Source organism: Hemiscyllium ocellatum, chromosome 2 (assembly GCF_020745735.1).
Source record: "Hemiscyllium ocellatum isolate sHemOce1 chromosome 2, sHemOce1.pat.X.cur, whole genome shotgun sequence".
In the NCBI taxonomy this organism is placed as follows: domain Eukaryota; kingdom Metazoa; phylum Chordata; class Chondrichthyes; order Orectolobiformes; family Hemiscylliidae; genus Hemiscyllium; species Hemiscyllium ocellatum.
Window position 1 is genome coordinate 46494897 of NC_083402.1, and position 24549 is coordinate 46519445.

A 24549-nucleotide genomic window follows, 5' to 3' on the forward strand; every position below is an offset into this window, starting at 1 on the left:
TAAAAACAGCCTCAAAATCCCACCTTTTCAACTGTGCTTTCTGTTGTTGTGACTTAGCATCCAATTCCCAATTTGTTAAAAATCTAGAATCCTCTGCCACATTAAAGGTAATACATAAATGCAAGTTTTTATTGGATTCATGTCAGAATGAAACAGTCTACAAAGCCTTTAATTTTGTCTGTCTTCCCTTGAGAATGTGGCTTTTGAGGTTTATAGACAAGTCTCTAGCAAATGTCATTTGCTTTCTTTCTGTTTTTAAGGTGAAACATTCATGCTATTGCTTTCATTTAAATAACTATGCAGCTAACATTTTATGAGCAAATGACTTGTTTATTCAAAATAAATGAGATTTAAGAAATATATCTGTCAAAATAGTTAATGTCTTTCTAGTTTTGCATTGCATCATTCTATGTATAGTGTCTACTAATTAGAAAAAGTGTTCTTTTAAGTTTGCTTGTCTCACTATTTGCTTAGACTACGATGTAAAATTGATAAATTAACCTAACCATATGGTGATTCTTAAAGTTCAAACCCTAAATACTGGGAATAAAATTCATGGTTTGCAAATAACACCTGGTTCAACATTGCTGCAGTTAAAAAAAACAATTACATCACTATAGAATAGATGTTAACATCTCGTAATTTACCATATTTTCCATACTTATAGTCCCATTCTCAGGAGTTCCTTGCAAACGTGGCTGTATCAGTCATCTTGGCCCATGGCCAAAAGAGGTTTTGCCAGTTTTGCCTTATAGTACTATAACGGAGGCAAAGTGGCTTAGTGGTTATCATTGCTGCCTCACACCCTCAGGTGACTGACTGTGTGGAGTTTGCACATTGTCCCATTGTCTGTGTGGGTTTCATCTAAGTGCTCCGGTTTCCTCCCACAGTCCAAAGACATGCAGGTCAGGTGGATTCGCCATGGCAAATTATCCATAGTATCCAGGGATGTGAATGTTAGGTGGATTCGCCATGGGAAATAGGGTCAGGGGGTTGGTATGGGTGGGATGATCTTCAGAGGGTTGGTGTGGACCCATTAGACTGAATAGCCTGCCTTCCATACTGTAGGGAGTCTGTGATAACATACAGAACTGATATAATCAGTCATTTGGAGTAATCTTCTTTTCCTTGCTGCCCCGGGGATATTCAGATCGTAGCTTGCATATTGAGTTATAGATTGGTTAGGGTTGTGAATTGAGAACTTGTTATCCCAGGACAGTGTTGGAGCTAGTTTAGTCTGAGGGGCATTTAGCTTTCGCCTTCTCAAGCAAAATATTTAAATAAACCAGCCAACAACAAATGCAATCCTTTCTCTCTCTCACCTGACTATTGCTCCTGAGTCTTCTTATTTACTCTTAAGACCTCTGAATTATCTTGTTCCTCAATTTCAACATTTTAATTTCGACACTAGAAAGTGCAACTAGCCTCTACGTGAAGACTATAAACCACTTCAAAGAACTTAACATTGGATAAAAGTACTGTCTCAGGTGGGGTGGGGGTGCTGGGGCAGAAGTTGCAATTAGCAATCGTGAGATCAGCTATCTCAATGTGGACTTTTTCTTAATAATTTTTGGAGTATGAGTGTCAGTGGCAAGAGCAGTATTTATTATTTTCCCTTAATTGCTCTTGAGAAGGTGAGTATGAGCTGCCTTCTTAACAGTGCAGTTCATGTGGTTTAAGTACAGTCAGTGCTGTTAGGAAAGGATTCCATGAGTTTGATCCAACAAAGGACAGCAATACGTTTCATAGTCAGTATTCCCGACAAGGGACAAAAAGGGGAATTGCTGGGGAACCTCAGCAGATCTGAGTAGAATCTATGGCGAGAAATCAAAGTTAACATTTCGGGTTGAGTGACTCTTCCACAGACTCGGAAGCTGCCCAATTCTTGAGTAGATTGGAAGTGAAAGCTGGAATGTTTACACAAAATACATAGAAATCCTGCATGATTTGTTTGATTTTTGATGATTGTGTTGAAAATTATTTAGGTCGAGCACACGTTGTCTGAGGGTCAACTCCATCATTTGTCTTATCATCTTCATTTTGATAGAAATCTAAATACATTGCTGCTCAGTCAATTGTTAAGTATGTACAATTCAGTTCACCTTTTCTTTCCTTTGCTTGAACATTCTCTGATTATATAGCCTATAATTTTTGTTGCCTTAATACTTGCAACTTCTAACTTATTGATATCGCACTGTTGTCGTCAGGGTAGCTACACTGGAAACCTGCTGTATTCTCTTGACATGAGGAATGCCTTTTCTTTACCTACAATCTTTCAGTATTTAAACTAATTATGAATAAATTGCTTGACTATGGCAATTTCAGTGAAGTGCTTTTCAAGTGTATTCAACTGTTTCCCATTTCTATCAGGTTCTGATTTATCTTTTACTCTGTAGTTCAGCTACTTGACTTCTATGATTAAATAGTTCTACACTTAATTTACTGCATGTAATCTTGAGAGTTTGAGTGTAGTGTAAGTGCTGATCACTTTCAGCTCTTCATTCCTAGAAAGCAGGTACTCAAACAGCATACTCAGTTGCAGGCAGAAGTAAATCATGTAGCTATGAATATTTTTCTAGAATTTAAATGATGTAGAATGTTCCTCTGTTTTAATGTTAATTATTTAGTGGAGACTACTGTGCAATTTGATTGGCAATGTGTTTTCTTTCCTTTTTAGGTCAAAATGATATTACATTTAATGCATATCTTGTGGATATGTTCCACGTTGACAAAAGTATCGTCAGTACACTCAGGTAAGATAACATTACCTCTTGCACCATCCTATGTTTCTACATTGCCTGCATGAAATGTAAAAGATCATTATTGCAAGTTAGGGAAGTGATTGCTGGGCACCTTGCTGAGATATTTGTATCATCGATCATCACAAGTGAGGTGCCAGAAGACTGGAGATTGGCTAATGTGGTGCCAATGTTTAAGAAGGGTGGTCAGGACAAACCAGGGAACTATAGACCAGTGAGCCTGACGTCAGTGGTGGGCCAAGATGTTGGAGGGAATCCTGAGGGACAGGATGTATATGTATTTGGAAAGGCAAGTACTGATTAGGAATAGTCAACATGGCTTTGTGCATGGGAAAGCATGTCTCACAAATTTGATTGAGTTTTTTGAAGAAGTAACAAAGAGGTTTGATGAGGGCAGAGTGGTGGATGTGATTATTATGGACCTCAGTAAGGCATTCGACAAGATTCTCCATGGGAGACTGGTTAGCAAGGTTAGATCTCATGGAATACAGGGAGAACTCACAATTTGGATACAGAACTGGCTCAAAGGTAGAAGACAGAGGGTGGTGGTGGAGGGTTATTTTTCAGACTGAAGGCCTGTGACCAGTGGAGTGCCACAAGGATTTGTGCTGAGTCCACTACTTTTTGTCATTTACATAAATGATTTGGATGTGAGCATCAGAGGTATAGTTAGTAAGTTTGCAGATGACAGCAAAATTGGAGGTGTAGTTGTCAGCGAAGAAGGTTACCTCAGATTACAACAGGATCTTGATCAGATGGGCCAATGAGCTGTGAAGTGGCAGATGGAATTTAATTCAGATAAATATGAGGTGCTGCATTTTGGGAAAGCAAATCTTAGCAGGACTTATACTCTTAATGGTAAGGTCCTAGGGGCTGTCGTTGAACAAAGAGATCTTGGAGTGCAGGTTCATAACTCCTTAAAAGTGGAGTCACAGGTAGATAGGATAGTGAAGAAGGCATTTGGTATGCTTTCCTTTATTGGTCAAAGTATTGAGTACAGGAGTTGGGAGATAATGTTGCGGCTGTACAGGACATTGGTCAGGTCACTGTTGGAATATTGTGTGCAATTCTGGTCTCCTTCCTACCTGAAAGATGTTGTGAAACTTGAAATGGTTCAGAAAAGATTTACAAGAATCTTGCCAGGGTTGGAGGATTTGAGCTTTAGGGAGAAGTTGAATAGGCTGGTGCTGTTTTCCCTGTAGTGTGGGAGGCTGAGGAGTGACCTTTCAGAGGTTTATAAAATCATGAGGGCATGGATTGGATAAATAAACAAAATCTCTTCACTGGGGTGGGATCATCCAGAACTAGAAGGCATAGGTGTAGGGTAAGAGGAGAAATATATAAAAGAGACCTAAGGGGCGACTTTCATGCAGAGGGTGGTACGTGTATGGAATGAGTTGCTAGAAGAAGTGGTGGAGACTAGTATGATTGCAAAATTCAAGAGACATCTGGATGGGTATATGAATAAAAAAGGGTTTGAAGGGATATGGGCCGGGTGCTGGCAGGTGTGACTAGATTGCTTGGGGATATCTGGTCGGCATGGATAAGTTGGACTGGAGGGTTTGTCTCTGTGCTGTATATCTCAATGTGTACAAGAGTAATTTTATTGCCCTTAAATGTTCTAAAGTAGTCTGCAAGTTAAGTATTACATGAGCCCGTGTGTGTACATAATTTTACAACTTCAAAGATAACGGTATTAGCCAGAATATAGTTGTTGGAAAACTGCATAATTTCAATATTCTAAAAGGAGCAATATTCAAGTGCTTAGGTGAAACAATATTAGATATTTTAAAATCTAATAAAATGAAGATCTAATACCATAACTGGCATTGAGAGCTGCATGTTCCTCATAGAGACCATTATTAGAACTAGTGCACTAGAATTGTTCTTCCATCTGCCAATGATGTACAGCTGAGAAGCAGCCCAGTTATCCTCATTGCATACTCATAGAAGACTCTAGGTGCTATTTTTGCACTTTCTAGGTCATCTGCATAAGTTTGGGAGGAAATGCAATGCAGGTGCTACAAACATTTTGTCACTGTTAATCATGGGGAGGTGAGGAGGGTAGGGTGCTGTTCGGAAATGCTGAAGAACCAGATTGGATACTGTGGACAATAGAACTTTGTTAATATTCCTTAGCTTCCTGCATGGCACTTTAGCCAATGAACGGCTTGTTTGGGACAATGGACACTAGCAACAGCAGGGTTTCGCTGCGTATTCCTGGGGTCAGTCTCTGGCAAATGGTGGTGATGGAAACAGCAATCAATATGGGAGTAAAGAACCCTGGTGTTTGCTGTTGGTGAACATCAAAGACCTCTAACGAGAGGCCCGGAGAAGTACTCCTTCTCTTTCTGGCCAGCAAAACTGATCAAACAGCCACTAAGCCTGAGGAACTGGCAGCTCCTGTATCCATTTCACTGACAGGTTTCAAATGACAGAAACCTAAAAGTAATATTTCCAATTGAGTGAAGGTGAACCCAAATGTGGCTGGCTTCTCTTTCAAGTTAAATGTTACATAGAGTGATTTTGTAAAGTCCACCTGTTCCTAATTCACAAATGACAACTCTTTCTTTCTTTGTCCTTAGCACACGATAGTGGGAAGATGATGAGAATGAAGATTAAGAGGAGTTCCTATGTGAAAGGCTCCCTTTCTAGCTTTGTCTCTCTTCCATGTCACTATTCAATGCTGGCCACACCTTCACCATCCAACCATTCTTTCCAGGAGTTTCCTCGGATTAAGTGGACAAAAATAGAGGAAGGAAAAGATGGAAGGATCAAGAAAGAAACCTTAATTCTGGTGGCGCAGAATGGTGTGATAAAAATTGCTGCTGACTATGATGGTCGAGTTGCAGTGCCCAAGCATCCGGAGAGTCTGAGTGATGCAACACTAACCATTTGCCGACTGCGAGCAAGTGATACTGGTCTTTACCGCTGTGAGGTAATGATTGGCATCGAAGATGAGCAAGACACTGTCTCATTAGATGTTACTGGTAAGTTTCGACATGTCAAGTGATTTTCAGCTCATGGATTGCAGTGACATTGACACTAGCCAAATGACTATTAGACTGACATCTTCTTCTATTGATCGCAGATCTTTAGTTACAGATTTAGTGTTTGTATGTAGATCCTACTGCAGAAATGGGTCTGTAAAACTGCTTAGGTTTCATTTTATTTGGTTTAGAAGTCTCTCATTTAATTGAATGTACCATTATTTGACCCAGACATACAGGCTTATATAATTTGTCACAGTGTCTTTTCTTATCAAGTCAACCCAGGATACAAGTACATAATCTGACTGGCATTACACTAGTATTGACAGACACCCTATTGAACGATTCTTTTGATGACACAGTAGCCGAAGATCCTGTCTGTTTTATTGTGATGTTTAGATCTCAGTAACATAATCAAAGAGGAGCAGGAAATCCTCATCGTGCCAATGTTCTCCCTCAGCCAAAAACTATTTGCTGCTTGTGAAATCTTGCTGGATACAGGGAAAAAGACACCTTGGTTAGCATTGTAACAGCAGCCACCACAGTTCAATATAAACAATTGCCTCTGAAGTACTTTGAAACACTTCTGGGATTTGTGACAGGATGCTATATAAATGCAAACCTTCCTCTGTTTAATCTGCTAGCAAATAAATGATTCCTCATGGTTTCATTGGATATTAGTTCAGCTAATCATAAGTGCATAAAAGTTGAAGAAAAAGAAAGACAAGTTGGAAATTGCTGTAATCCAGTTTGGGGGAAGAAGAAAATTAAATTTTCTTCAATTTTAAAGTACAGTTTTACTAAGTGGAAACTGTATAACTGGAAGAAAGGATGGAAATATAAATATTGTGCCAGTATTCACACAACAATTGCATGGCATAGTCAGGGATACTTATTATTACAGCCATAATTCACTGTTATAAACCAAAAGAGAGAGATGAGGAAAGATGAAGATATAGATGTTAAGGAGAAATTTAAAAGGAAGATGTAAGCTTTACAAGTAGAGAAGCTCAGTTTAAAAAATCCAAAAAAAATATACAAAACAAAAGCACTGTAACAAAATGTGGGGCCAGGAAGAAAGGTTCTTCAATAGCTAGATTCACAAGAATCTAGCCAGGGAACGAAACGTTTGCAGCAAAACCTTCCAGCTCGGCGAGCAGAACCACAACAACGGATACCCGAGCTACAAATCTTCAATCAGATTTTAATCACAAGAATAAAGCAATGAAACAAGGTGGTTAATGAGTTACAGAGGAGCTTGACATTTAACCATAAATACATGAGTATTAAATGTGAGGCATGGGATTCTGGGAACCAAGTTTGATTGGAGAGCAGAAATGTGTGCGATGTGCAGCATGTGGTATTGTAGGGGATACTGTCAACAGTGTTGTGTGGGAATTAGGATCATAAACTGCCAAGTAAACTGGCCAGGCAAGCAAAATCTGCAGAAGCTGGAAATCCGAAATAAAAACTGAACATGCTAGAAAGTGGAAGTACTCAGCAGGTCTGGCAGCATGAAACAGTAACTCCTGTTTCGTTCTCCACAGATAGTACCAGACCTGCTGTGTATTTCTAGTATTTTCTGAATTTATTTAAGTAACATAGTCTGAAGGTGACAAAGATTTAAATAAGGGTTTCAGTAGCAAAGGGATTGAGATAGGGACAGACATAAACTCAAAGCTCAAAGCAGACAGTTTGTGAGGGAGAAGTAACATCAAAAACTGACCTCTCGATCAAATAAGACATTAAGATTACAAATAGCTTCTGTAATCTCAGACAATGGCATGCATCCCGGTATTTGTCAGAGCCTTTGCCTGCAAACTTATTTAGATGCTGTTGAAGAGAATCCCAGCCCCAAAGACAGGCTCTCCAGGTTTCTGCTTGGATCAGGTATCAGATTACTAAGTCTGCCACACGGAGTTAACCATTCTGACTTTCTACTGCACAGCACACAACACAAAGGGATTCTGACTACTTAGCTCCAAGGCAGACAGGCTGCAATAACCTATGAAGCTGAACCTTTGTTTGATAAACAGCAGGTAGCAGGAGCTCCTCACAAGGCATGGTGAGTTGCACAAACCCCATATAATGTGTATGTGCATTGTCACCACCCTCCTGATAACAGTGTAGGTCTACACATTTGCCTATTGTGTGCTATATCTAATCTTTGCCTAATCTATTCAGCTCCACGTGTTGAATTGGTGGATGCGATTTGTGTAGCTACTGAACGCCCTCACTGCCACCCAATAATGGCAGTTACCACCTCCAAAACATGTGATTATGTATCTGCTTTTGGTTTTCCAATGCTCAAAAGTTTCATCAATGCTTCTATAGCAACAGTGGGTGGCCAGAAAGACAGCATGTAATAACACTAAAAGAAAGAGCAGAGTACTGCGAAAACCTGCAGACTAATATGAGTGAAGAGATAAGTAAAGAAAGAAGACTAGACTATATTTATTTCTTTCGCTAATTACCTCTGTTTTCTTGTGACATTTCTTGTCCAAGTGTTCAATATTAATGAGTAGCCTCAAGGTGATGGATAGATGTTAGTTAACTACAAAGGCAAATTGCACAATCCACATTCAGATTTCTATGGTGGTCCATACAATGTTTTTTCTTAAAGTAGAGAAAGGCTGGTCTCATTATCTTGACTCAATGACATGCTGTGCTAATGAACAATTCAATGAGAGGTTACTGAACTGTGGTAACTGTGACTGTATACGCTAGCAAGGATTACTACCTTCAGAAGGGAAGGGAAGAGAAGAAAATAAATGCACCCATACCTATAATATATTTACTGAGAGGTGCCATTCCATCCTCAGGTGTAATATTCCACTATCGGGCAGCAGCAAGCAGATATGCACTGAACTTCGAGATGGCCAAACAAGTATGTCAGGATAACAGTGCCACCATTGCAACCCCAGAACAGCTTCAATCCTCGTATGAAGATGGGTTTGATCACTGTGATGCTGGCTGGCTTTCTGATCGAAGTGTCAGGTAAGTGATTGATTACTGCGTACAAAACTGGTGTTTGTTGTAAATTGGCAAATGACAGATTAGCTATTTAGTATTAAATAGTAGGAAGAATGAGAAGATGCAATACAAATGGAGTGCAATAACAGAGATTGCATAAATCATTGAAATGGTAAGGCAGGTTAATAAAGTGATTAAGAAGGGCATATTGGATCCTGGACTCTTGAGTAGAGGCATAGAGTACAAAAGCAAGGAAGTTATGTTGAACTCTGATTTAGCCTCAACTAGAGTATTGGGTCCAGTTCTGGTCCTCATATGTTTGGAAGAATGTGAAGATTTTGGAGAGGTGATTCCAGAGGTGATGGGTTTTAGTTGCATGAATCCTTTGGAGATGCTGCAATTGTTCTCCTTACAGAATAGATTCAGTAGACATGTTCAAGATCATGAGAGGCTTAGACAGAGGAGACAGAGAGAAGTTTTTCTCATTAGTGAAAAGATCAAGATCCAGAAGACACCGATTTAATGTGAATTGGAAAAACAACCAATGGCTAAGATCTGGAATACATTGCCCAAAAGGTGTGAGAGAGGCACGTTCAGTTTGAAAGCAAATTAGATAGGAACACAAAAAGAAAACAATTTGCAAGATTAAGGGCAAAAGTTGGGGCTGCAGGTCTATCTCTGAGTTGCACTGACAAAGAACTAATGTGGACACAATGGGCTGAATGATCTTCTGCTGTACCCTTATTATTCTCTAATTCTATGGAGTACCTTTAGGCATTTTACTAAATTAAAAATGCTTTATCAATGCAAGTTGTTGTTGTGGTTGAGAACACATGTGAACTCTGTACTGTTGGAATCCTGATTAAGGAAGCTTGACTATCTGCTTGTGGGCTTTGAATTGGAGCCACTTCCTTTGCCTTTATATTGGCACATAAAGTTTAATTGCCCCTATTGCATTTATAACAGTTAAAATGATGGATTGTCTCTACAACTTCAATTCAACCAGTTATTTCTCATGTTAAGAGCTGTGCACTGAGAAAACAATGTTAGCTACTGCTTTGATGATTCTGCCAATCCTTCTACGCAACTGTCTGCTTTGCAATTAGAAGGTGCCTTCAAATTAGCGGTGTAATAAAACCTGAATTTGGAAGAGGTTATTTATTTTCTCACCAGAAACAGATTGAGGATATAAGGTCTTGTTTAACGATATGCACACAATGTAATGATGTGCTTGTGGTTCTCCATTTCAATCCAAACATCTTCATTCAGTAGCTGTGATGGTACTGATTTTATGGTGGTGATGATGTTGTGATAGAAAGAAACTGCCTGTGAAAATAAAGCTGGTGAAAATTGGAGTCAATAGACTCAATAGCAGCTCACAATTCCCACCAAAAGGTGGCTCACTGTCGTCATAGGAACATCCATACAGGTATTTCAAATTCAGAGTGGAAAAGTTAATTATCATTTTCTGTCAGTTCTCAGGGCATAAAAGTGTTTCATGTCCAATATATGATCTCAAAGTGCTATCAATGTTGCCAACTACTACTGTGTAAACAAAGGAATACAGATTTTGCAAGCAAATGGCAATAAAACAGTAGTCATGATCTTATTGAATGCTTGAGGAAGTTTGAGGGACAAAATAACCTATTCTGACTTTGATTATCTATGTCCTTACATTCTTATTTAGGGTGCTACTTCAGCGTACTACTAAACGAGTGTTGCACTGATGAAGATGCTGTCTATTAATTGAGAAATTAACCAAAGACTGTCTGACTATTAAGATTGATGTAAAAAAAAATGACATTTTAATGAAGAGCTTTAGGTTTGATTGTAAAATAGCAATTACACTTTCAAAGTGGTTTATTAGCTGTAAGATGCTTTGGAACATCCTGAATATGGGAAAGGCATTATATAAATGCTAGCTTCACTTTCATCCTTCAAAAGAAAGCTTTATGCCTCCATGTGATGATTTAATTGAGATTGTAGATTGTTTGGGCCATTATTGATGTATATCTATATCTTAGCTCTACTTTTCACCTCTCTATTGAGACAATTTATAAGACTTCACATTATCACACAGTGTTATTTCAATATGGTAGCATTGTGAGTAGAATAGTAAGCAATAACTGAGAAAGGCAAGATGGAGTCCTACCACCTCTTGATTATTTCTTCTAGTGTGGAGGCCTGTTGCACGTCACAATGAGACATTGACAGAATGCAGAACTGGGCTGATAAGTGGCAGATGAAGTTCAGCTTGGATAAGTGTGAAGTAATTCACTTTGGAAGGTCAAATTTGAATGTAGAATACAGGGTCAATGGCAGGATTCTTGGCAATGTGAGGGAACGGAGGGATCTTGAGGTCCATGTCTACAGATCCCTCAAAGTTGCCACCCAAGTTGATAGCGTTGTTAAGAAGGCATGTGGTGTGTTGGCTTTCATTAGCAGGGGGATTGAATTTAAGAGCTGCAAGGTTATGCTGCAGGTCTATAGAGTCCTGGTTAGACCACACTTGGAATATTGTGTTCAGGTCTGGTTGCTTCATTGTAGGGAAGATGTGGAAGCTTTAGAGAGGGTGCAGAGGAAATTTACCAGGAAGCTGCCTGGATTGTTTTATGAAGAAAGTTTGAATGAGTTATGATTTTTCTCATTGGAGCAAAGAAGGGTGAGAGATGACTTGATCGAGATGTACAAGGTAATGAGAGACATAGATAGAATGGATAGTCAGAGACTTTTTCCCATAGTGAAAATGTCTATCATGAGGGAACATAATTTTAAGGTGAATAGAGGGTGATGGTGGAATGTACTGCCAGCAGTGGTAGTACAGTCAGATACATTAGGTACATTTAAGCGACTCTTGGAGAGGCACATGGAAGATAGTACAATGAAAGGTATGTAGGTTAGTCTGATCTTAGAGTAGAATAAAAGGTCAGCACAAGGTCAAGGGCCAAAGGGCTGTACTGTTCTATGTTATATTGAGACCAAAACCGAGTACTGATTCTGATGGTATCATAAGGTTCAAGAGATACCATCGGAATCAGTACCTGCTTCTGGATCTGACTGCTGACTGCACAACATTGTGATCCTAAAGGAAACAGCCAATTCCATGTCCATGGAGGCAGTTGCCATTCAATTAATAAAGATGGATAAACTCCAGAAACTAGAGGCCTAACAAAGGACTTGAGAGCTGAAACATATAGAGAACAGTGAGGGCATCTCCTGTTTCTGAAGATGGGAATGCTTGAGGAGCTAACCCATTGCACCATTGGAGGATTTGAAGGGTCCATCTGCAACCCCATCTCCATGGGGGCAGCAAGATTCCATTCCATGAGTCCAATTCTCACCATCGGAACCTGTACAATCTGAATTAATCTGATAATTCTAGCCAAGTCTGCCAACAAAAGCATACATATTGCTGGAATGTTGTGAAAAGCCAATTGTTACACTTATACCCTTAAAAAAAAGAATCTCGCACCGCTACCTGATTTCCTAAGCAATTCTGTGAGAACCTTATATTCTCTTCAGCAATTGTTATTCAATAAAATATTCTACTACCTTCTCAGGGTAAGTGGTATTAAACAATAATGCAGCTTTTCCAGTACCATCTGCAATTGGAAAACCAAAGGGAAAAGAATGAGACTTCGTTTACGGAGTTCTGTTGATGAAGTTTGTTATTCAGTTATTCACTGACTACAGTGATTTTTTTTTGTTTTTTTGCTTTTTAGATACCCAATCACCAAACCAAGACCTGGCTGCTATGCAGATAAAAGGGGACAACCAGGTGTCAGGACTTATGGAATACGAGATCCCAATGAGACATATGATGTTTACTGTTATGTGGGAGACATACATGGTAAGAAGCCTCTAGGATAACTGAACCTTTTCAATAATAACATTGTCTTCTTATTGGAAAACTTAAGGTAATACTTCAGAAAAGTACTAGAAGGTTTGGTACTGTCAATGGGATAGAGATTTATTTGGGCTCAGTGGATGTATTTTTGGAGTCATTTTCTTCGCTATGAAATGGGAAACTTTTCCACCCATCATAACAGTCAGAGAGGGCCTTAAATTAGCTCCTCAGTTGAAAGATGTCTTCAGTGTTCTGCAGTACTACACTGATACAGCACACCTCTCTGGTTTCATTTATGCATTTCTGGGAGGTAAACATCACTGGCTGACCAGCATTTATTGACTGCTGCTATTTGCGCTTGAAAATGTGGTGGTGAGCTATCTTCTTGAACTGCTGAAGTCGCTGTGCCATTATGGAGGGAATTCTGCCCATAAAACAAATTTAAGGACATAATTTCTCAGGAGAGAGTGCAGAGAAGATTTACTAGAATGTTGCCAGAGCTGGAAAATTGTAGCCACGAGGAGACATTGTAGAGGTTGGGATTATTTTCCTTGAATCAGAGAAGGCTGAGGGGTGACATGATTGAGATATATAAAATTGTGAGGGGTAACGATAGAGTAAACAGGAGGAACCTGTTTCCATTAATGGGGAGTTCTAAAACCAGAAGCGATAGATCCAAGTGAAGTGGAAGAGGGATTCGAGGGAATGTGAGGAAAAATGTTTTTATGCAGAGGGTAGTGGCTGTCTGGACTTCATTGTCTGAGTTAGTGGTGGAGGCAGAGACCCTAAACTCTTTCATAAAGTACCTGGATCTGTACCTTTAGTGCTATAAGCTGCAGGACTAGGGCAAGAGAAGATGGAATTAGAAAGAGCATCTGGGTGTCTTTGGGTCAGTCTGGCTGAATGGTCCCCTTCTCTGATGGATCATTTCTGTAGTTCTATAGTTCTAATTTTTGCTCTTTTGAGCATCAGGAATCATTTAAATAACGGAGATGAGCTGTTGGCACCTGTCTCTTTTTGGGCATCAGACATCTATTTGCTTGCCTTGCTGGCAAGGGTATGAATCCCCTGGTAAATGAAAATACAGGAGAGTGGTCTTTTACATTTATATTCCTGAAACGGGCATCCGAATTACAATGGAAAGTTTGAAGAACAACAGTTTATAGAGACAACACCAGGGGAATGGGTGTCAGCTGCATTCCTATAATTTAAAAGAACCTTTGGTTTTGTTTTTACACAACCTATCCCCATTCTGCTCTATTCCCCTCGTTCTCATCCCATTCTTTACTGATTCTGATCTTCCAATTCTGGTTTCATTTCATGAAGCTCCTTAAAATAATACCAGTCAAGCAGGACTCTCTGACACACATTATCCAAATGTCAGAAAGTCGTGTGGATCACTGCTAGTTAAATGAGGATGGCTAAGAACCTGGTGTGCATAATCATAGTTTGTTGTTATATAAACTCAGTCATTCATTAAATTTTGTTCTCGTAAAGATATTGATTAAACTAAAATATTCTGGATTCCGTTGCAAGCTATTGATTTGGCCACTCATTCTGCCCAGTAAGCTGATTTAGCAGAATTGTGTGTGCCATTTGTTATTTGTTATTGCATCAAGTTGCAAGTAAATTAAAACCAGCAATCTAGGCCACAGCTTACTTCATGATCACTGTGATGAAATTGCTTTGGCTGCTAATTGCAACTGATGAGGGATATAATCTTTTAAATAAAACCTTACAGGGAAATTGAGGGAATAAAAACAAAAAACAATTTTTGAATCTTAAAAGTATCCCATGTTAGCTATGTTTATGTACTCATTAGAGTTTTTGACAAGAAAAAGGGCTTTATTTCAGCTAGCCTGTCACAGTATTGTTTGTAAATGGCAACACCCCTTTCATGTCCTGTTTTGGTTGGTGTTAAATCTTCAGTTCAATGAAACTGAGCACATATTAGTTTTATGATTTGAGGAATTAATATAAGCAAAAATCACAATGTGAAAGCAATGGATCATCTAGATTCTTTGCTTCTGTGAAATGAAACATTACAAAACTGACATTTCTCAAAAAAAACCTTTTCTCAATTATATTTACTGTTAGGGGGTTGTTCACGGTTGGCCATCTGTGTTAATTAGTAACTTTGAAGTCTGGAATTCCTGAAGTGGGTACTCATTTGATTCAAAAGTTGCTACTTTAATGAGTAATATTTCATGAAAAAATTTCTTCCATTGGTCCACAGTACTAATATTCACCAAGTAATGTCAAGGAGCACAAATAAGTCTAGATTAGATTAGATTATTTACAGTGTGGAAACAGGCCCTTCGGCCCAACAAGTCCACACCGACCCGCCAAAGCGCAACCCACCCATACCCCTACATTTACCCCTTTACCTAACACTACGGGCAATTTAGCATGGCCAATTCACCTGACCCGCACATCTTTGTGACTGTGGGAGGAAACCGGAGCACCCGGAGGAAACCCACGCAGACACGGGAAGAACGTGCAAACTCCACACAGTCTGTCGCCTGAGTCGGGAATTGAACCCGGGTCTCAGGCGCTGTGAGGCAGCAGTGCTAACCACTGTGCCACCGTGCCGCCCACAAAGTCTAGTTGTTTGATTCCACAGGTTCCATAAATCCACTTATAGTAGACAGTAGCATTTATGTGTGAGCCTTAAAAATAAGTGTCAGAAGATATTTGACCACATGGCCAAGTCTTATTTTAGCCTTATATGCTGTCATGTTGCTAGCAAGGGTTACTCAATAATGATCAAGAGCAAAAATCTTGGGTTGACTTTTCTTTCCCTTAACCCCCAGGGTAGCATTACAAATTGTAGCACCCTTATGTTCTTGCAGCAGGGATCAGTTAACTTGGCACGACATGCTAAATTGAAAAAAAAACCTGTGAGTTTCTTGTTTTGTATATAGCTCAATTACTCACTAGATAATTTCACTGATGTATTAGCGGAGAAAGCCAGACATTCTTCAAATCAAGCCCCACATAAAGTGGTGCTATATGTACACTTGGGAAATACTTGAGATAATTTCAAATACAAATTGCATCCTGAAATAAGGGAAAGGGGTCTCCCTCTCTCACCCTCTCAGTCAGTGTCAACATACAGTCCATTGTTGGCAGCAAGTTAAAACATTGTCATGTTTTCTGTTTTCATTTGCTATGTTAGTTTAGTGAAACAGAGGGTCCAGAGAAGTTTCAGCAGACATGGGGCCACCTGAGTGAATTTTGCATTTGCTATTAGAACCAGGATCAAATACTTGTTAATATTGGTATGGATGAAGAGGCAAGGGACATTCACCATATATTGGTGAACCTTTTTAACCTTGACTTTCAAAATTTTACATTCTTTACTGATTAGTTTACAAATTAGTTTGTAACATTGTCCAAACTCTAATATTTGCCCCAAAATGATATTTCCTCATAGATTGTGCCTTTGCCAAATAAAATTCAAATTTTAATGAATCCATTGCACACAAATTAAGGAAAGGTTCATTATAAAGTTGCAAAGCATTATATCTCCTGCTGTTAACAGCATGTGGAAAATGAAAGAATAAGGTCAAGCATTTGTTATTCTGTGTTTTGAATTGCAGACTGTGCTGGTTCAACTGAGCGTAGGTTTTCAAAGTGAGAAATCCTAATGAAGCAATAATAATATCTTATTTTGTTTTGAATCAGGATGTTTTCGAAAGTATTTATAATATATGTTAAAAAAAATCAATTAATGAAAGTGTACATCAAAGGTCAATGGTTTATGCTTGGGATTGCAAGGGAATGTTACGCAACATGTTTTAGCAAGTTACCTATGCATTAAAATGCTTATGTAAGCTTAGAAGATTTTGATTTCATCCCAACTTTGTGCTATTCTCAGCCCAGACTGTCAATAAGCTAAATACAAAACTGAACTTGCCTTTGAGGATCTTATAAATTGAACAACCTTCCATCACTGCCCGACCTCACTTTTAAAGAATGTCATTGCTGTGATGTACCTGATATGACTGCAATACTAGTGGCATGAGCTAAAACCTCAAGAAAAGAGATTTTTTAAAAAAAATGAAAGGATTATACTTTCCCTGTAGGTGCTAAGGATTAAAGTTGAGTTTCTAAAAGTTAAATGATGGTTATCACTTCTAATAAATGAGGTGCATGGTTCAGTAATAATTGGTACTATTGGTGAAAATAATGAGGTCATACAGCCGAGCCCACATTTGAATGGATATATTTGCTGTCTGAATTGGATGACAGATTTCCTTGAAATATTTGACTCCTTTGATGATTGGAATAACAAGATTGTTATCATTAATTAGTTGTGGCTTCAAAGTTTGAGATTTGTCTCAAACACAGCAGGTTACTTTCTGCATTTGTTTTAAGTTTTATTATTTGAATCTCTTTGTTCTATGCTGCCTCCTTAAGATCTAGTTACAAGTCAACTTCACTCCTCTCCCATAAATCAAATGTTATTTCAGCAGAGGTTTTCTTACAGTATTTGTACTGTTCCTTGGGGATTATGATGTTATAGGTTAAATACAGTTTCAGTCCAGCATAGTAATTGTCCTGTGGCAGGGATGAAGTGAATGTAAGTTTCAGAGCTGTCAAGAACTTATGGTTATCTACTTCAGTCACTAGTGGGAATTTTTTTTTAACTAGCACTCAGGCATAAACCTGGCCTTTCAGTTCAACAACCCAGTATCGAAACTACTGGATTTAAAAAAAAATTCAATCACAATAAGTTGAGTTGAATTTTGTCTCATGTTTATTTAGTTTCAGGCCTTTGTTGCAAACAATTTGGAAATGAAGTGCCAAGATCTTTACTAAAATTAGAGAGAGTTGATGGTGATAGGCTAATAAAACAAATATTTCCTCAATGCATACGAAAAAATTGTTAAAATGATTAAAATCTACAACAAAAGCCAAAAAAATGAAAGATACTGTCAACAATTGCATAGAGAAAGACAGGTTAGGGTATTGCCTTCATAAAAGTTTCTGATAAAGTACCAAAGCCTTAATAGATCTCTTCATATGATGTTGCTCTGTAAGCACATTCTCGTTGACTAAGAACAAGGCAAATTACAGTTTTGGAAAGTCATTGGTGCTTCATCCTAAAGGAGGGTTATGACAGGCAGATGGCAAAAAGCAAAGTAAAAGTAGATATGAACACTTATGACAGATATTGGGCAGACTTACCTCTCCCTGTATCTGGGCAAATCAGAGGAATATTAGACAGGAAGAATATATCAGCACATAATCTTCTCCTGTTTGTATTTTTTTTGTCTGTGTTGCATCGTAGTGATCAAATGAACTAAATGCTGGAATTGGGAAATCTCCCCATGTTTTCAAGGCATTACCAACGAAAATGGTTGGGGTTTCTTTTTATGTTGTTTATGGATACTGATGAAATATGGTAATGGTAAATATGCCCCTCATGACAAGGTGAGGATGGGCATTGCAAGTTGTGGTATTAAGATATAGGGATAGAAAGATCCCATTTTGATCTCCAGATACAGAAGTTTTAACTTCTACATATTAAACATCAACACAGGGACAGAAATAATTGCTTGAATTCAGGAGAATTATTTGGTGAGACTGTGAAGAATAAAGAGAAAAATATAACTGTAGCTTTTCTTAACTTTCACATGTTATTTGCTGGGTACAAGTATAAAACCAGAGAGGAAAAGAGGACAACATAATGTATTTGTCACCAATTTATTGAAAGTGGCTTTGGGAACGGGTTAAAATGCTCTAACAATTTATTAATTCAGGTAAGCATTTTTTTAGTTGTTATTTCTCAGGATGTCATTACTAACTCAAGCTGGTCTTTCTCTTTTATTTAATAGGGTTTGTCTTCCATGCGTCAGCACCTGGAAAGTTGACCTTTCTTCAAGCACAGCTGGAGTGCAAGCGTAGGAATGCACAGTTAGCAACCACCGGACAGTTACATGCTGCATGGAAGCAAGGTCTGGATCGCTGTGACTACGGCTGGCTGGCAGATGGTAGCGTACGTTACCCAGTTGTCCATGCCAGGAGTCAGTGTGGAGGGGGTCTTGTCGGAGTGAGGACCAAGTATCGATTCAACAATAGGACTGGATTTCCAGACGCAAACTCAAAGTTTGATGCCTATTGTTTTCGAGGTAAATAAATTTCTGGAAATTTGCACTAAAAAGAAGCTGATGGAATAGGAGAGTAAATTGTATAAATTTATCTTCACCTAGCCTTGTGAACATGTATCTAATATTCAATGATCCTCACCAGATTTTATCTCTTGATTTGCATTCCTGGTGGATGAAAACACATGTTGGGAGTATAACATAAAATTCCTTTAGAATGCTATGCAACATGCAGGAAAATACAATTTAGAAATGTGCAATAATTGTGGAATTGTCCCTATCTTTCATGACTGTTTTTAGGTAGTGGTGTTCAGGATGTCCTGATTTTTTAAAGGGATTGTAGTCACACCTTCTGCAATATGACTATTGAGATGTCACATCAAACATACACATGCAAAGGTGACAATTCTTTTCCCAGTCCCAAACATTGTGCTTCCCAGTCCCTACTATCTGCTCTGAGCTTGCACCTTGAATGGAAAGATCCTGTTAGTATCAGGAAGCCTCCACTGTAACTCCAAAGTGGGCAGATAGTAATTTAAAACTTTTTGTTATGGAACTGACAAAACTGAGATCAATGGGTGTGTAATTGATTGCCAGGAATACATATGTTACAATGGAGAAAGTTGACAGAATCTATAATGTATGAGATATTGGTATAATGTCTTAATACACATAACTAAAATTGATAGATCAAAGTTTCACTTTCCACATCCACTGAAGATTTGTGGAACTCGCTAGGTGACGAGGAGCTGGCAGAATTGCTTCCCACTCAGTTTTGGCGTGGCTAAAGGGGTTACGCCTTAAATTTGTGATATTATTTCTTCTTCTTTCAAACCACATTATTTCACTCAGACACAAATGTGAGACATGAGAAACAGTAAATTAATTTCACATGTTGTATGAATCTCTGTGACTCTATGATTTGTCTCAGTGTAACACCATCCATTTTATTTTCTGTCTGCAATTTTGTCTCTTCTGCTTTCTGTTATCTATTATCTCCCATTTCATTGTGTCTTTCTCTCCTGTCGCACTAACTCTCCTTCACCTTTCTGGCCTTCCTGTGTCTCATGTCAGTTTATTATATGTCTCTGCTTTTCGTATTTTTTTTGCCTGTTATGCTCCCTCATCACTCTTCTGCCCCTTTCTCTCTATAATTACGAGATATATGCACACACCCACTGACTCAAGACACACAGATGCGCATGTGTCACACACTCACACAGACACACTAATTAAAACAAATCAGAGAAGGTTGCTTGCAGCAGGAATATTGCTGAATAAAAGAGAATGTTGTCAAAGCCATATTTGCCTTGCACTCATCAGGACTTTGGCAAGAATGCCAATTTTTTTTTAACCTGATGAAGGAGCAGCAGTCTGAAAGCTAGTACTTCCAAATAACCCTGTTGGACTGTAACCTGGTGTTGTCTGATTTTTAAGTTTGTCCACCCCAGTCCAACACTGGCACCTCACATCAAATTTAAAAGCAGCAACAATTTATACTGTCTGAAAGTAGGCTTCTGATTGACTGTCAAGTTTATTTTGGTAAAGGCATTACTGTGGAGAATGTGGGGAAACTCTAATCCTCTATGCTTTTGTTTAATTCAAAAAAGGAGCAATTTGAAATTTGGCATTCTTATGTCCGATGAGTGCAAGATAAAAGCTTTGATAGCATGTCGTGTTTTTCAGCAATACTGAGAAGTTCTGCATGACCAAGCGAGTATTCATAAAAAGTAATGTTCACTTGTTTGGAAATAAATATGCTCATGCACAATGCTTCTCTTGTGTTATTATATATGGCCTGCAGTTTTATAAATACTCAGTTGGAAAATGCACTTCCCAATGTGAGTCAATCATTCAGATTCTTCCCTGGTCTGGATTGAATCCCTCTCAGTACAAAATTGATTGGTGAAAGTTTAGGTAGCAGCTGGGTAGCCACAATTAATTTGTTATCCCGATAACAGGGAGTGTCAAGATCAATAATTGCTAAGAGTTGGAATAAGTACTAAAGCTGTATAAATCATTGAAATCATGAAAAAAATTAACTATGCCTCAAGCTGCAGTATTTTATCCAATCCTGGGTCATCATGATGTTGGGAAGGAAGTCAAGACTTTGGAGACGGTCCAGAGGAGACTCAATGAAATGGTACCAAGGATAAAGTTAAAAATCACACAACACCAAGTTATGGTCCAACAGCTTTAATTGGAAGCACACTAGCTTTCGGAGCAACGCTCCTTCATCAGGTGATTGTGGAGGGCTCGATCGTAACACAGAATTTATAGCAAAAATTTGCAGTGTGATGTAACTGAAATTATACATTGAAAAATTGATTGTCTGTTAAGCTTTCATCTGTTAGAATACAGTGATAGTTTCACTTCTTTCATGTGTAAATCACAAAACCCTTTTTAAAGTTGCATTCTCGGGTTAGCTGCTAACAATGGTGATAGCTAGTCTAGCTATCACCATTGTTAGCAGCTAACCCGAGAAAGCAACTTTAAAAAGAAGGGTTTTGTGATTTACACATGAAAGAAGTGAAACTATCACTGTATTCTAACAGATAAAAGGCTTAACAGACAATCAATTTTTCAATGTATAATTTCAGTTACATCACACTGCAAATTTTTGCTATAAATTCTGTGTTACGATCGAGCCCTCCACAATCACCTGATGAAGGAGCGTTGCTCCGAAAGCTAGTGTGCTTCCAATTAAAGCTGTTGGACCATAACCTGGTGTTGTGTGATTTTTAACTTTGGACACCCCAGTCCAACACCGGCATCTCCAAATCATGAGTACCAAGGATAGGTGACTTTAGCTACGTGGAAAGATAAGAAAAGCTAGGATTTTTTGCCATCAAGCAGAGAAGTTTAAGTGGAGGTTTAATAGAGAAGTTCAAAATCTTAGAATCATAAAGGACTTTTGGTCCATCATGCCTTTGATAATTAATGCAGTGAATTATTATTAATTGGATTGCATTGGTTGAAAGGATGATGCAAAACGTTTGAATTATAACATTTAAAACTGAATTGAAATGACAGCTAGAATCCTCACAGTCAGGAAGCAAACCATTCAGCCCCTGCCAACCCTCCACAAACAGCATCCCAACCAGACCCACTCTCCTATTTCTGTAACCCTGCAAATTGGCTAACACTCATAGCCTGCAAATCCCTGGACAATGTGGGCAACTTAATGTGGCCAATCCACCTAAGCTACACATCTTTTGACTGTGAGAGGAAACCCATCCAGACACGGGACAAATATGCAAATTGCACACAGAACATGACCTGAGGGTGGAATTGAACCTGAGGGCCTGGTACTGTGAGGCAGCAGTGCTAACCACTGAACCACTGTGCCTTGAAGGGGAAGAATTTGCAGGTCAATGGCAAAGCGCTGTGGAATTGAACCAGAAAGCTTAGAATAATCTATAACTTATATGGATTTTGCCTTTGCAAGAGATGGACAACAAATACTGGTCGTGTCAGTGACACCCATATCCTGTGACTGGGTAAGCAAATATAACTCTTTAAAAGAGTTGGTGCAGGTACAATGGTCTGAAAGGCCTCCTGCTGTGAATAAGATTTAGTGATCTGTAGGTGTCAGAATAGGTTTAGGTTGACTGTGATCCCTCCCATTATCTGTTCATTTTCTGTAACATAGGTAAAACTAATATATGAAGGTTATCTGTTGACTGAAGCACCTAAGGCATAAACCAGCTAGGAAATTAAAGGTCACTACAAGAAGTTGCTTTCAGGACAGCAACTTACAAACCGATGAGCTCGATCACCTCGAAGCAGCAGATGCATGGGAGCACTATGACCTGCAATACGATTGTTATTTGGAGCTATATTGTTGTTTTTTTCAATGCCATGGGGTCACACTCCTTGAGCTCCTACACACTTTGATTCAAGACAGCTCACCGTCATCTTCTCAAGGGCAATTAAGGATGGGTAATAAATTCTGGTTTTACCAGCAATACCCACGTCCCGTGAACAAATGAAAACAAATCAACATAAATCACACTGATATTCATTAGCATGCTTTAGAATGTGACATGGACACAAAAGACAAAAGTGGTTTCTTCTCAAACAAAGGATCTTTTTCACTCGTTCACGGGATGTGGGTGTCACTGGCTAAGCATTTATTACCCATCTCTAATTACTTTTGAAAAGATGGTGGTGAGCTACCTTCTTGAATTGCTGTTAAACAGCTTTTTCTACATTCAATGTTGTTTTAAAAGTCTAGTAAAGACCCACCTTTAAAGTTTAGGTAGCTTCTTTAACATTACTTTTCTAACTGAAAGGACATTTTGAACCATTTGCACTCCATATTTTTGTGACTGTTTGGTGTTTGAGTCCAGCACTAGATTTGTTGCTTTGCTACTTCAGGATCTCTTTCGAAGAAAGAGCAGGAAGATGTAAAAGTCATATTTGTTTTAACTAAGGATGTCATAAATTAAAATGGCTGATCTACTTTCATGTAAAGATAGCATTTGTTAAGTTGGAACATAAAAGCACATTGCCAACGAGCCCTTTCAAGTAGGCAGGTACTTCTACTTTGGCCAGCGTCTGTGGAACACATGTTCTTCCTGTTATTCCAAATGATGTAATTTTTTAATATATCTCTCCAGAGTTCACTCAGACTAGAGACACCACAGTCTTTTGGATAATACAAATTCATAAGATGAAAGTTTCTTTAAAAATTAGCCAAAACTTCAGCTCTTTTCAGATTTTGTTTTCTTGCTATCTTTATTTCAATCCCACTTTCATTTGATACAGCAATTGGGAAAATGTGTGGTCTGTTCTGTTTACCAGACCAGTGTTGGTTTGCAACTGAAATAAGCACAGAACACTGGACAAACTCAGCAGGTCTGGCAGCATCTATGGAGTGAGAAGCAGAGTTAACATTTTGAGTCCAGTATGTCTTTTCTTCAGAACTGAAACTTTGTAACTTGTCTGTTTGAAGTACACAAAATTATCCTGGGATCACAGAGCCTTTATTTAACAGAAGGAAGCCATTCAACCCATTGAGCCCATTGAGTACAGCGTAGAGTAATCCATCCTGTAAATTCATTTTCTTCAAGTGTCAATTAATTTCCTTTTGGCATCATTCGTTATCTCCACATTCACCATTCTTGTGAGTAATGAGTTCCTGGTCATTATCACTCATTGCAAAGTAAAGTTATTCTTCACATTGCCTTGCTTTTCCTGCTCAGCGTTTTTAAATACACATCTCTTTGTCCTTTTACGATTAGACATTGAGAACAGCTTTTGGGTAACATGGTGGCACAGTGGTTACAGCTGCCTCAAAGCACCAGGGACCTCGGTTAATTTCAGCCTTGGGTGACTGTCCATGTGGAGATTGTGTGTTCTCCCTGTGTCTGTGTGGGTTTCTGCTGGGTGCTGTGATTTCCTCCCTGCTATTGTATCTCTGCAGTCAAATTATTTGCTGACATTCATGTGCAAACTAGTGGATTGGCCATGCATTCAGGGATTTGTCAGCTATGGTAAATTTGGAGTAACAATGATGGGGTGGGTCTGGTTGGGGTGCTGTTTGGAAGGTTGGAGTAGACTTGATGTGCTGAATAACCTCTATCTACACTAAACGGATTCTTTCCTTTGTCTAACTTATCTAAAGTTCTGATGCTTTTTGAAAATAATGCTCTTTGAAATCATAGCATTTGTCTATGATAAGCCATTTAGATCATGAGGGTCTCAGATTTGACTGCTGGTGTGTATTTAATTGACTGATCTCAGCTTGGGTAGAAGTGTGGCCAGTAACATAGGAGCAGACGGGATAGGGAGGGAATTGTCAGGGCTACTCATCTTGACCATCAGTCATTGACAATCCCTGTGAGAACATAAGTGGGTGTTGG

At 38.7% G+C, this 24549-nt stretch overlaps 1 protein-coding gene across 1 annotated transcript in view; it reads left to right on the forward strand.

The window, feature by feature from the left end:
- Window positions 1-5370: 5370 nt before the first annotated feature.
- LOC132823025 (versican core protein-like) overlaps window positions 5371-24549 on the forward strand; it is a 169092-nt gene continuing 149913 nt past the window's right edge. Inside the window, exons 1-5 of the mRNA XM_060836562.1 lie at window positions 5371-5749; window positions 8572-8746; window positions 12445-12572; window positions 18413-18706; window positions 19473-19474. Of these exons, the coding sequence (XP_060692545.1) occupies window positions 5371-5749; window positions 8572-8746; window positions 12445-12572; window positions 18413-18706; window positions 19473-19474 (978 nt within the window). The remainder of the gene's footprint in view (window positions 5750-8571; window positions 8747-12444; window positions 12573-18412; window positions 18707-19472; window positions 19475-24549) is intronic.